Genomic DNA, 12,454 nt, shown 5'->3' with positions numbered 1-12,454 from the left:
AATCCATTGACCTCATGTTCTGCCATTGGAGGCGTTTTGCGGGATCATCAAGGGAGGTTCATGTGTTTATTTTCCACACCAATACCGTTCATTGAAATAAATTGTGCGGAGGTCTTAGCCATTCATAGAGCAGTTGCAATTTCCCTAGCCTCAAACGCCACGAAAAATCGGGAGATAATTCTTGAATCGGATTCATCAAATGCGGTGCTATGGTGTAATAGCGAGAGTGGAGGTCCATGGAATATGAACTTCCATCTTAACTTCATAAGAAATGCAAAAAAGAAGGGCCTGAAGATCACAATTATTCACAAAGGTAGAAACGCAAATTTTGTGGCAGATTCATTAGCAAAGCAAGGTCTTCATCGTCGATCGGAATTCATTGCGTGGCTCTAAGTCATTGCCTCAACTGAGTTGTGAAAATCAATTTTGATCAGTTCACCCTCATTACTAAATTCAGCAGTTTGTTTTTGTTCTTTGTTACTTGTATGATTCACATGTGGAAAATCTTGTATTAAAGATGTGGATGTAACAGTTAAATGGATGGGGAATCCTCTCTGTTGGGTGTGCGAAAGCACTATTAAAACTTCGCCCACCTAGTGGGGGAATACCCGACTTTGAGTAGAAGCTTCTCCATTACGATTTGGTTGATAAAATGAGGATTGCAATTTATCAAAAAAACTCATGAAAGTTACTTTGTCAATTAACACGGTTTGCATGGGTGCTAAATTTTCATCAAAACTTTCCAAAATACAGAAGGTTGTTATTGATTCAATTCTGTTTCAAAATCATGTAAAGGAAAAAAACTTATTTCCGAAATTGATGCTTATAGCCAAACGCTAATGACATGTGTAGAGGTGACACATCAACAACTTGCATTCCATTTATACACGTAGCAGAAGATTTTGAAAGATTTATTAGCATACGATATGTGGGTAGATTCTTTTAGTAAATGACACATGAGCCAATTGAACCTTGTTTTATATATATACAGATACAAATACAGATACAAATACAAATTCAAATAAATAAACTCAGAGATATCTCTTCCTTCTCAAATTCTAAATTACAGAAAACTTCATCTATGCATCTCGTACAATATACGGTGCTTAATTAAGAAGCTCAACTAGATTACTAGTAAATCTACGTTGTTGGACATATATATCCAATTAAGGTAAAATATACACAATTAAGCATGGTATTGATATTAACCAATGCTTAGTATTTAATTTGTCATGGCTAAAAGGCAATAGAATGAATATAAACATTGAAATTACAATCATATTTTTCAAATAATGAATTTCTTCTATGTCTTTTTAGTTCTTCCTCAAATTCAAGCTAGTAGAAATGGAGAAATCCGCTTGTAGAGACTTATATCAACTCCATTATAAGCAATGGGAGCATACATCCAGAAGTCATCTGAGCTTAACAACTACAAAAAAAAAAAGTTAATCAGTAAACACATTTCTTCTTAAACTTATCATTTAAGATGTTTTAATAATAATAATAAATTACACTTTTTTAATCATCTATAATTATATAAAATAAAAATTACCCGAATCTGAAGCTGTAAAAATTTCACATATTGGACAGCCTCTTCTAGCATTGTGCTAATGTCAACCTGTACAAAAAAATTAATCAGAATTACTAACATTTCAATAGTTTTGAATTTGTATTAAATAAATCAACAAATAATAACATAAGGGCCTGTTCGGCAAAATTACCAAAATTTATTTTTGGTGGTTTATCGAAAAGTCATACGATAAAAGTTCTATAATTTATTTTTAAAATATAGTGATATGAATATTAATCATCTTTATTTTATATAAAAACTTTTAACTAAAAACAAAGAATGAACTACCTCGATTCTTTTTTAATTGTTATACTTTGACATTTTACACTATTCACAAAATTCACTTTGACTCTCGGTTTGTGATTTATAAGTGAAAAAACACATAGTCACGTGAGATCTTGTTAAATTCGTCTTAGTATGTACTTTTTAAATATGTACTTTTTATAATTTTTACAAATACAATGCAAATTTAGAGGTATATATATCTTCAAAATTTTGAATTGACATGCATGAAAAATGTAAGTAACAATTAAAAAAACGCAGGGATTACTGTTTTGGTTTTCATATTTTGATTTTCCATGATTTTCTATATATAAGATTTTAATTTTTTCCTGAAAGTTACAACACAAAATAAAAAATTGATAGCGAACAAGCCCTAAACATCAATAAGATGGTGAAAGTGTAATTAACCATTACCTTTGTTCCATTAGGGACAAGGTTCTGTAAGATTTTGAGCCTCTCATTAATTTTCTCCCTTCTTCTCTGAAATACAGTTAAAAAAGTATGAGCAAATATTTTATATTAACAATAAAATAACCATCTTTCCATGAAAAATGTGAACAATTTATGTACCCTTGCATAAAGGCTTTGAGGGTCAGTTGCTGAACCCCTGTTTGCTCTTTTCTTTCCTTTTGAAGTCACAACAATAAGCTCTTTTGATGCTGAATTCTCTCCTTCACTATTCTGTTCACAAGCCTTTGATTCATCATCTGAGTTCTCTCTTTCACCCATCTTATTATTACTTTCATCTTCCTCATCATTTTGCTTTAATTCAATGATCTTTTTACCTCTCTACATCACAAAAAAGGGTAAAAAGTTATAAATAAGTTACAATGTTCATGTTTTAACTCGATAAGGAGACAATCATGGATTAACAAGATCGTCTTCAACATATTAGGACCCATTAAAAATATTGTATTTGATTTTAAAATATAAAAAATATTATAAAGTGTGAATCAACCACCTCAAGTTTATTTTGACAAAAATAAGTACGTAAAATATGAAGATAAAATATAATAAACATATTTTGGACCCTATTAGACGAGCACAAGTATGAAGTGGTTGTTGGATACAATTTGTATCTTACACCCTCACAATATTTCTACCATGTGCATGCTCAATTGCTCATGTGTAGAGCATGTACATTATGTAGGAAATGTGAGGGATTGTACCATACTGTTGAGTCTATGATGAATGAACTCGTGGTTGAAGAATTGCTACTTACATCTTTAGAAACTCGAACTTTTTTCTTAGGTGCAGCCTTTAGCTTCTCTTCAGCTTCTAATTCTAATGTAGTATGCTTCCTCTTGAGCTCAACTTCTGAATCATTTTGTGGTGATGTAAGATTATTGTCAGATTCACTATCTTCTACGAAGCCTACTTGTGAACCATCTACATTTACAGGGGTAGTAGGAAAAGGCGAAGTGAAAAGGGAAAGATTTCCTTGCTCTATCATAGAGATGTTGTTCATGGGAAAACATGCATTATGTGGTAATGAAAAGTGGGACTTTTGACAACTACTTGTAGTTTGTGAAGGGAAGCTATAGCTAGTTGTATCACTAGAATTATCACTATGATGGTATGGTAAGTTATTTTGGTAAAAAGGGGGTAAACAATTTGAAGAATCGTAGTAAAAAAAATCATTATTATCATTAGTACATGGGGAAACAAATGAGGAAACGGAATGACCAAAAAACTCAGCTCCAAAATTGGGTTCATCCATTGAGAAAATGTTGCATAAAGACTCGATTTCGCCATCGAAAAAAGCTCCCATTGATGTATGTTCCATTTTACTACGAATTTCTTTGGTTTATGAGAAAGGAGAAAATTGGAGAAATAATGTAGAGAAATATTGCAGGAAATTTGAGTGGTGTTACTTAGCAAAGAAGTTGGACTATATTTATAGTTGGGCATCATATGGAACATAGAATGTATTATAAGTATTGAGTTTGATTAGTTAATTGGTTTTTGAAATTCCTCAATGATTGTGAGATTATGAAGGTTGGCCATTGATTTTGAAGGCCATAACTTAAGTCCTCTCTAGTGGGGCCAAGTACCATGGACGGTACAAGTACAACTCATAGAAAAGGACTAAGTGCATGCATTGATGTTGATTGGAGTCCAACACTTCAATGGCCTTAAGAGGCAATATTTGCAAGGTCTTAGCATCACTATTAGCTAACTAAACATGCTAATGTTGCACTCTAGTAGAGCAATATTGTCATTACTTCATTGATAATGACCAACTACTTTGACTTACCTCTCCATCAAATGAAATGATAATCATTAATTACTCTAGCCTCAATAAATTATTTGTGATTCTAAGAAGAATACTAAATTTACTATGTGAGTAATTCAACCACCTACTAAAGATAAAAAAATTACTCCATTCGTCCTAGAATACAATTTCTATTTCATTTTTTATGGTCAAACTTTAAAACCTTTTGATCAAATATTCTCATTGATTTTTTAAATACAAAAAAATATTCATATGGGATCTTGTTAAATTCGTCTTCATGCGTTGTTTTATAGAAGTACTATCAACTTTTTATAATTTTCATTATCACGTAATTAAAGATATTGATGGCAAAAGATACGTATTGGAGACCGTGCAAATACAAACGGGAATCGGGATAGAGGAAGTAGTAAAATATATTTTCAATAGGTGAATTGGATTCCACTCAGTTATATATATATTTCCAATGGATAGATTCTCCACTTGATAGATAAAGCCTCCTATATATTGTAATTATTCTTCAAGTTTTTGCCTTTTTCATGTTTTATGGATCTACTCAATTTGTCTACAAAAAATTTAATTTTTAGTGTAAGTGCTTTTAGGGTGCCTAACATGATATTTGTGGTCATTTAATTTTATTGCACATTATCGAATTAAAATCAAGTACGTGTAAGTTTTGGATAAATTTGGTTCATGATTTGATTTCTACTCTTATCTAAGAACTTGTCTTTGGTTCAAGATCAATGCAATTTAGTTCATTAATAAACCTACAAGAAGAATCTCGGTTAATTTACTCTCTATTAATTTATTACTGTATTTGTTGTCACGAGAGAGATTGTCTCTATTCTTATTTTTTTAAGAATCAAATTATAAAATAATCTTAATAAATGGTTTAACTTGATAAATAGTCAAGGAAAAAAAAAGAATTTCTACCACAAACATTTACTAATTGAATGTCAACCATCTTTTATCTAGGAAAAAGAAAAAGATTTCTACTCCCTCCGTCCCATAATATAGTGCTTGTTTCTTTTTTCACGGTCTTCAAAACGTAACTTTGACCTTTAATTTCTTCAATTCCTTATTAATAAAAAATATAAAAAGTTGATATTATGAAACTACACATTGAGACGAATCTAACAAGATCCTACATGAATATGTTTTTTTAGATATACAAATGAGAATATTCGGTCAAAGATTTTAAAATTTGACCACCAAAAATGAAATAGGCACTATATTATGGGACGGAGGGAGTACCACAAACATTTACTAATTAAATGTCAACCATCCTAACCTCGTGAATCACATAATAAGGGACAAGGAGCAAGTCAAACTAGGATATGATGCGATGCATAGCATATGGTATGGAAGTTCATGAGCTTACAATATTGGATAAAAATTACAGAACGAGACAATAGACATGCGTTTGGAATAATATCTACCGAATAGACAAAAAATTGGAGCCAGCTTGGAGATCTTTTTATGTAGTGTAGAGCTACAGAATTTTAAAAATACTTCACACCCAATAAGCCAAATGCAGGCCACATAACTTCAAACTTGAACTTTTTAACCTCTTTTATTCGATGTAGAATTGTGGATTACCTGAACAATGCCACAAGCATGCATTTTGATTGGGTACAGAGACCAGAATACCAGATATTCCGGCTACTTTCACGGTCTTTGCCTTGAAGGTTCGAACACTACAAGCAGTATACTAGTTTGTTAAAAACCTTATATATACCTCGTTTATACTAAATTTAGTGTATAACTAATGTTTTTCTTTTATGATAAGGAGAATATCCTTACAAGAAAGGGAAAAAATTGGAAATCCTTTTCGTAAGGAGTGAGAATCAAACCCTTGTCACAGGTGGAAGGAGGGCTTTACAACGACTACTAGGCCAACCTTGGTTCTCGTGTAGAACTAATGTTAGTACATGTATTTTATGAAAGAAAGGATCACAAAGTCAAAAAACGATAGATGTTAAAAATAAAAAGAGTAGTATAAATTGTAAAAAGTAACTATGTGGGGGAAAAAGTTACTATGTTATAAAGTGTAAATTTCATTATAAAAACTAGTGTAAGAAAATGTGATTGTATAGAAGAAAATGTCATTATGTTAGATAATGGTAGATTAGTATTGTAGGAATCATATGCCTCGAATCTATTCGACAAAATATTCACAGGGCCACCTGATCAGGTCGGGCGAGTGCCGCCCGATCGGGCCCGAGTCGAAGATGCCCAACAGGCTACTTTGCAAGGCGTCTGATGGCGTCGGGCATAGTAGCGAAATCGGGGTCGAGAGCAAGTCTTGGTTTGAGAAATAGGACTCCCGATTGGGGGATGGCCAGTTTGACGCGGAAACGCGTTTTCCTAAGCGGGGTATAAATAGGTTTTAAACCTAGTTTCTTCATACCACAAATTAAGTCTTAATTACTTTGTAATATGGTTTTTCTCATATCAATAAAATATTCTCTCTCTGCCCGTGGACGTAGCCAATACTTTGTTGGCGAACCACGTAAATCTGTTGTGCGTTTTTCTTTGTTTTGCATTCGATTATTTGTTCTTTCTCACATCTGTTATAACAAATTGGTATCAAGAGCTTCATGTTTGATCTGGGTGAGAAAGATGTCTGGGATGAATGTGAAAATTGATAGATTCACTGGGAGAAACAGTTTCAGTCTGTGGCAGATCAAGATGCGGGCTTTACTGAAGCAACAGTGGTTGTGAGAAACGTTGACAAAGAAGTTAATAGATTCAGTTAACACAGAGATGACCACTTAGGAGGAGAGGACTCATTCAACGATTATGTTGTGTCTGGCTGATGACATAACCACTGAAGTCGCGGAGGAGGAAACCACATTTGGTCTGTGGTTGAAATTAGAGAGTTTGTATATGACAAAATCTCTAACCAACAAGTTGCTTTTGAAGCAACGTCTGTTCAGCCTGCGTATGAATGAAGTTACACCTCTTAGAGATCACCTAGATCAATTAAATACAATATTGTTAGAATTACGTAATATTAATGTTAAGGTGGAGGATGAGGATGCCGCTTTGATTATGCTTGATTCTTTATCGTTATCATATGAAAATTTTGTGCAATCTTTCATTGTTACAATGGTAAAGATTCTGTACGTGTCCCTATCTAGAAGAGATTATATCATCTCTGCATAATAGGGAATTGCGCCATAAGACATCTGGTAGTACAGGTACAGATAATCAGGCTTCTGGATTAGTAGTCAGTAATGGTAAGGGCATGGTAAAAAGAACTTTGAGAAATCTGAAAATTCTAAAAGGGGTCCTAAACCTAATGATATCTGCAATTACTGTAAGGGGAAGGGGCATTGGAAAAAGGAATGTCCTTAAAAGAAGCATCAGGAAAATAAATCTAGGTATGGTTCTGCTGCTGTTGCAATAGAAAATTCGAATTCTCAGGATAATCTTGCTTTAGTTGCTAATGAACAAACATATTATAATGGTGTGAGTTCTTAATTCTGGAGCGTCGTATCATATGAGTCCTCGTAGGGAGTGGTTCACTACTTATGAGCAGGTTGATATTACAATGACTAACAATGGATTCTACAAGACAGTTGGAATAAGATCTATCAAGATCCGAACATATGATAGTACATTCTGCACTTTGAATAATGACAAGCATGTTCCATAGATGACCAAGAATCTGATTTCACTTAGTCTGTTAGACAGTAAGGGGTTCAGTTTCAGAGGTGGGAGTGGAGTTGTGTATGTATGCAAGGGTTAAAGTATGTATTGAATGGGGTCAAGTGTGGTACCTTGTAAGTTTTGCAGGGTTCTCCTCTCTCAGGTTCAACTGTTGTTGATTCGTCTGAAATTCAGAAGGAGGATATGACCAATCTATGGCACATGAGACTTGGCATATGAGTGAGAGAGGGATGCAAATCCTCTCTAAGGCAGATCTTCTGGGTAGCCGTAAGGTCACAAACTTTGAGTTTTGTGAGCATTGTGTTTTGGGAAACTACATCATAGCAAGTTCCCTAAGGCCATTCATAGAACAAAAGGTGCTCTGGATTATATCCATTATGATTGTTGAGGTCCTTCACGTGTGGAATCTTTGGGAGGTCACAGGTATTTTGTATCCTTCATTGATGATTTTTCAAGAATGACTTGCTTAATTGTTATGAAGTCAAAAGGTGAAGCTTTCAAGAATTTCAAGCAGTGGAAGACATTGGTGTGAAATCAAATTGGGAAGAAGATCAAAAGGCTACGAACTTATAATGGTTTGGAGTTCTGTTTGTCTAAGTTTGATGATTTCTGCAAGAATGAAGGGATTACTAGGTATCACACTATCAGGAATACGCACAGCAGAATGGTGTAGCCGAACGAATGAATAAGACACTTCTGGAGAGAGCTCGGTATATGCTCTCTAATGCTGGGATGACTCGAAGGTTTGGGGAAGAAGCCGTCTATACAACATGCTATCTGATTAACCGTGGACCTCACTCTGGAATCAATCTCAAAACATCATATGAGATGTAGTCATGTAAACCGGCAGATTACTCAGATATGCAAGTTTTTGGTTGTAATGTTTACTATCATGTAAATGAGGGTAAGTTGGAGCCAAGAGCCAAAAAGGGTGTGTTTGTAGGGTATGGAGATGGGGTGAAAGGTTATAAAATTTCGTCCCCGTCTTAGGGTAGGGTTCTACTGAGTAGAAATGTTGTCTTTGATGAATTGAAAATTCTATGTTTAATCCTACTGTGAAGTCCATTATTGTAGCAGATAGTGATAGTGTTGATAAACATGTGGAGTAGCAAGTCACTCACGAGGAGAGTGATGATCAATACATTGATTCTGAAGCATCACAATCTTCAATACCAAATGAAGAGGCGCCTAGCCTGGCTGGGGAGCGTCCTATGAGGAAAAAGTTTGGGAAAGCGCCAAACAGGTTTGGTTTTGAAGATATGATGGCTTATGCACTGCAGGTTGCTGAGGAGGTGGATGTCTATGAGCCATCTACCTACAAGGAGGCAGTTAAATGTACATAGTCTACTCATTGGCTTGCTGCAACGGGAGATAAGATGGAGTCACTCCAAAAGAATGAGACTTGGGAGCTTGTGCATAAGCCTCCAGAGAGAAAAATTGTTACTTGTAAATGGGTTTTCAAGAAAAAGGAGGGGATAACATCTGCAGAGGGGGTCAAGTATAAGGCTCAACTGGATGCAAGAGGATTCACACAAAGGGAGGGTGTAGACTACAAAGACATTTTTTCACCTGTAGTCAGACATAATTCCATAAGGGTGCTACTAGCAATAGTTGCACATCAGGGTTTTGAGCTTGAGCAACTAGATGTGAAAATAACTTTTCTACATGGAGAGTTGGAGGAGGAGATATACATGGTTCAACCAGATAGTTTTCAGATTTCGGGGAAGGAAAATTGTGTTTGCAAGTTGAAGAACTTATATGGGATAAAGAAATCTCCGAGGTAGTGGTACAAGGAATTCAACAATGTCATGAGTTTGTAAAAGTATCAAATCACGAAGATTCTAGCTCCAATACTCATAACTATGGTCACTTAAATATGATTGTAGAAAACAAGTTCATACATACAACAATGTCATGAATTTATATTCCTAGGAAATTCCACTGCATCTCTGTCATTTCCACACAGCGATAATTCAACACAATTCCATTTCATAATTTTCCAACACTCTTAATAAGAAGTTTAGTCATTAAAAATTGTCATATAATTTAGCTTTTGCTCCCAACTTAAAACTCTTTAATGCATGTTCAACTAATCTTATAACCACAAATCACACTTTTTACATACATAATTCATGTTTATAACTTAGGAACCATATTAAACTTCATGTCTAAAGCAAACATATATATATATATATATATATATATATATATATATATATATATACCAATTTGTAATACAAAGATGGATTGACATGTGTGTATCTCTACTATTCTTCAAATAACACTCGATTCCATAATTATCTTCAAGAGAAATCCAAGAACAATAACACGAAATAAACGTCCAAGCATCATAACTTGATTTTATATAAGCTTGAATCATATATCGCTATAGCAATTCTCCAATAATCACCCCACAACAATCATAACAACAATTAAAAACCATTCATACTAAATTTCAATCAAAAAGATTAACTTTGCTTGACCTTTTTATCCCATTAGTTGAATACTAAGGTGATCTCCAATAACCATTATCCTCTAATATCAATAACAGTTCTTTTCAACTACCATTCTTTAGATACTCCAATTCCTTCAACAATACTAAGAAACTAATTAAACTGATTTTGTACTATAACCAAATCACACTAATAAAATAAGCTTTTCAAAAATTATAGCAATGGGTTGGGTCAAGGATGTTTGAGTTATGATTTGATTACAAATCTATTTTCAAAAGATTTGCTATATAAGCTTTATACAAGAATTATGAAAGTGTGAAAGACATTGTATTATGGTTTGAGATTTTGATTATATATGATCATAAATTTTGGAAACTATGAATTAATTAAGTACTCTATAGTCATGTATGATGGGAAAGATACTGCAACGGCAATGATGAAGCACCCTAGTGTGTGTTGTACGAAATGATGGGACATGTCCTGGGAACAATTCTTGCAAGCAGTACAAGCTTACAAGGTTAGTGGAGGAGACGTCCCCATGAGTTTAGAGATGGTGGCAAGGTCTCCTCTCTATTCATATTCTCTTCCCCAGTTATTTAGTAAGTTGTTTAAGGCGGAAACTATAAAAGTATATTCTGATATCTAAAATTTTGTTTGGAACTGCGATACTTATTTTGCAAGAGCTAGTATCTGATACAACAATTTAATGATTTATGATTGAGTTTCTTATGAGGAAATGGAATAGTTTCTAAAGGATTTCCTATAGGTGGAGTTATGCTTCCACGATATATTTGAATATATATTTAATCATGTATTTTATTTTGGTGAAGTTTTTAAAGGAATATGTGTTTTGACGTAATATCAAGAAAGTCAATTTACAAAAAGGATTTTCTAGCTACTAAGAGATTGTGATCCCTAGAATATTTTTGAAGAATGTACATGTATTTTGTTAATTTATTTAAGGAAATTAATACTTCCTCTGTTTCAAAATAAGTGCAACATAGAGAAGTGGCACACATACCAATATTCTAGAGAGAGAAAGTTGGGGACCACACTTAGAGGAAAGATTAGGCTACTTAATCAAATAAAACACTTAAACTAATTGCCCAACAACTTTATAATCCACCTGCCATCCACCACAACTCCACCACCACCACCACCACCACCATCACCGCCGCCACCTTTCTCCCTCCTCCACCCCTGAACACCGAAAAAATACCCTCTCTCTCCTCTGCCTACCGGAAAACCATTTTCTCCCTCCACCACCACCGACCACCCATTTTCCCTCCCTAACCCCAATTTTAACAGTCCAACACCCTCGTTATTAGGATGCGGAAATCTCGTCGGCGGAATCGAAGGCTCCATAAACAAGATAACAGAATTAGGGTTCTTCATGGTTTAGAGATGAGAGAAGGAGAAAAATAGATTCGCGAAGTAAACAAGGTTAGATCTGAAGATTCGAACACTGAAATTGCACGAAAGTAGGGTTCTTCGTGGTTTAGAGATGAGATGCGACGAATTAGGTTTCTTTGGTGTTTTGGGATGCGACGAACACCGCCATTGTTTCATCAACACTGTTGAAACCGAATGCCAGATCTACAGCTAAATCGAACACCACCACAGCGTGATGGAGGACGCGAGAGGAGGGAGAGTTGGAGTTTGTGGTGTAGTGGTGTCGGGCTGGTGGAGGACGCGAGAGAAGGAGAGAGATTTGAGGTTTGTCGGGTCGGCACTGGTGGTGTGATGGTGTCGATATGGTGGTGGTTTGGGCTGGTGTTGCTGTGGAGTTTGTGGTGCTGGTGGTGTCGGGTGGTGGGTTGAGTTGGGAAGAAAGGGTTGGGTGGGTTGAGTAGAGGAGAGAGAAAGGGGTGGTTGAGATAAGGAGAGAGGTGGCAGGTTGCTGAGATGAGAGGAGGGATTAGGGGTGTTGATCAATTAAGGTTGTTTAGGTTGGTAAATTATAAATTAATTGTGTTGTTGGGGGAATTAAGTAATGGCAATTCTGTAAATAAAAGGAAATAAACTTTCCATTTTGAGCTATGTTGCACTTATTATGACATTTCCAAAAATGGGAAATGTTGCACTTATTTTGAAACGGAGGAAGTATATGATATAGCTAAAAGATAAGAAAGTGTCTATGAATGATTATAAGTGAACTAAAATTACATTCAAGATAGACTTACATTTATATTCTATTTTTAGAATATTTATAAGGTATTATCTGGTTTAGCATGCATTTTG

At 34.7% G+C, this 12,454-nt stretch overlaps 2 protein-coding genes across 2 annotated transcripts; both read right to left on the bottom strand.

Moving 5' to 3' along the window:
• Positions 1 to 1,036: 1,036 nt before the first annotated feature.
• On the bottom strand, positions 1,037 to 2,635 carry LOC104902171 (transcription factor RSL2). Its single transcript, XM_010689874.4, has 4 exons — positions 2,423 to 2,635; positions 2,267 to 2,332; positions 1,553 to 1,618; positions 1,037 to 1,429 (listed from the first exon to the last, which is right to left on the bottom strand). Exons 1-4 carry the CDS (start codon positions 2,579 to 2,581, stop codon positions 1,331 to 1,333), a joined length of 390 nt encoding a protein of 129 aa, XP_010688176.3. The 5' UTR covers positions 2,582 to 2,635; the 3' UTR covers positions 1,037 to 1,330.
• Positions 2,636 to 2,966: 331 nt separating this feature from the next.
• On the bottom strand, positions 2,967 to 3,686 carry LOC130592047 (uncharacterized). The gene has a single exon (XM_057396127.1). It carries the CDS (start codon positions 3,636 to 3,638, stop codon positions 2,967 to 2,969), a length of 672 nt encoding a protein of 223 aa, XP_057252110.1. The 5' UTR covers positions 3,639 to 3,686.
• Between the last annotated feature and the right edge of the window lie 8,768 nt (positions 3,687 to 12,454).

Source organism: Beta vulgaris, chromosome 1, assembly GCF_026745355.1.
Source record: "Beta vulgaris subsp. vulgaris cultivar EL10 chromosome 1, EL10.2, whole genome shotgun sequence".
Classification (NCBI taxonomy): domain Eukaryota; kingdom Viridiplantae; phylum Streptophyta; class Magnoliopsida; order Caryophyllales; family Amaranthaceae; genus Beta; species Beta vulgaris.
The sequence above is the reverse complement of the archived record's forward strand: the minus strand, read 5'-3'. Positions and strand labels throughout refer to the sequence as shown.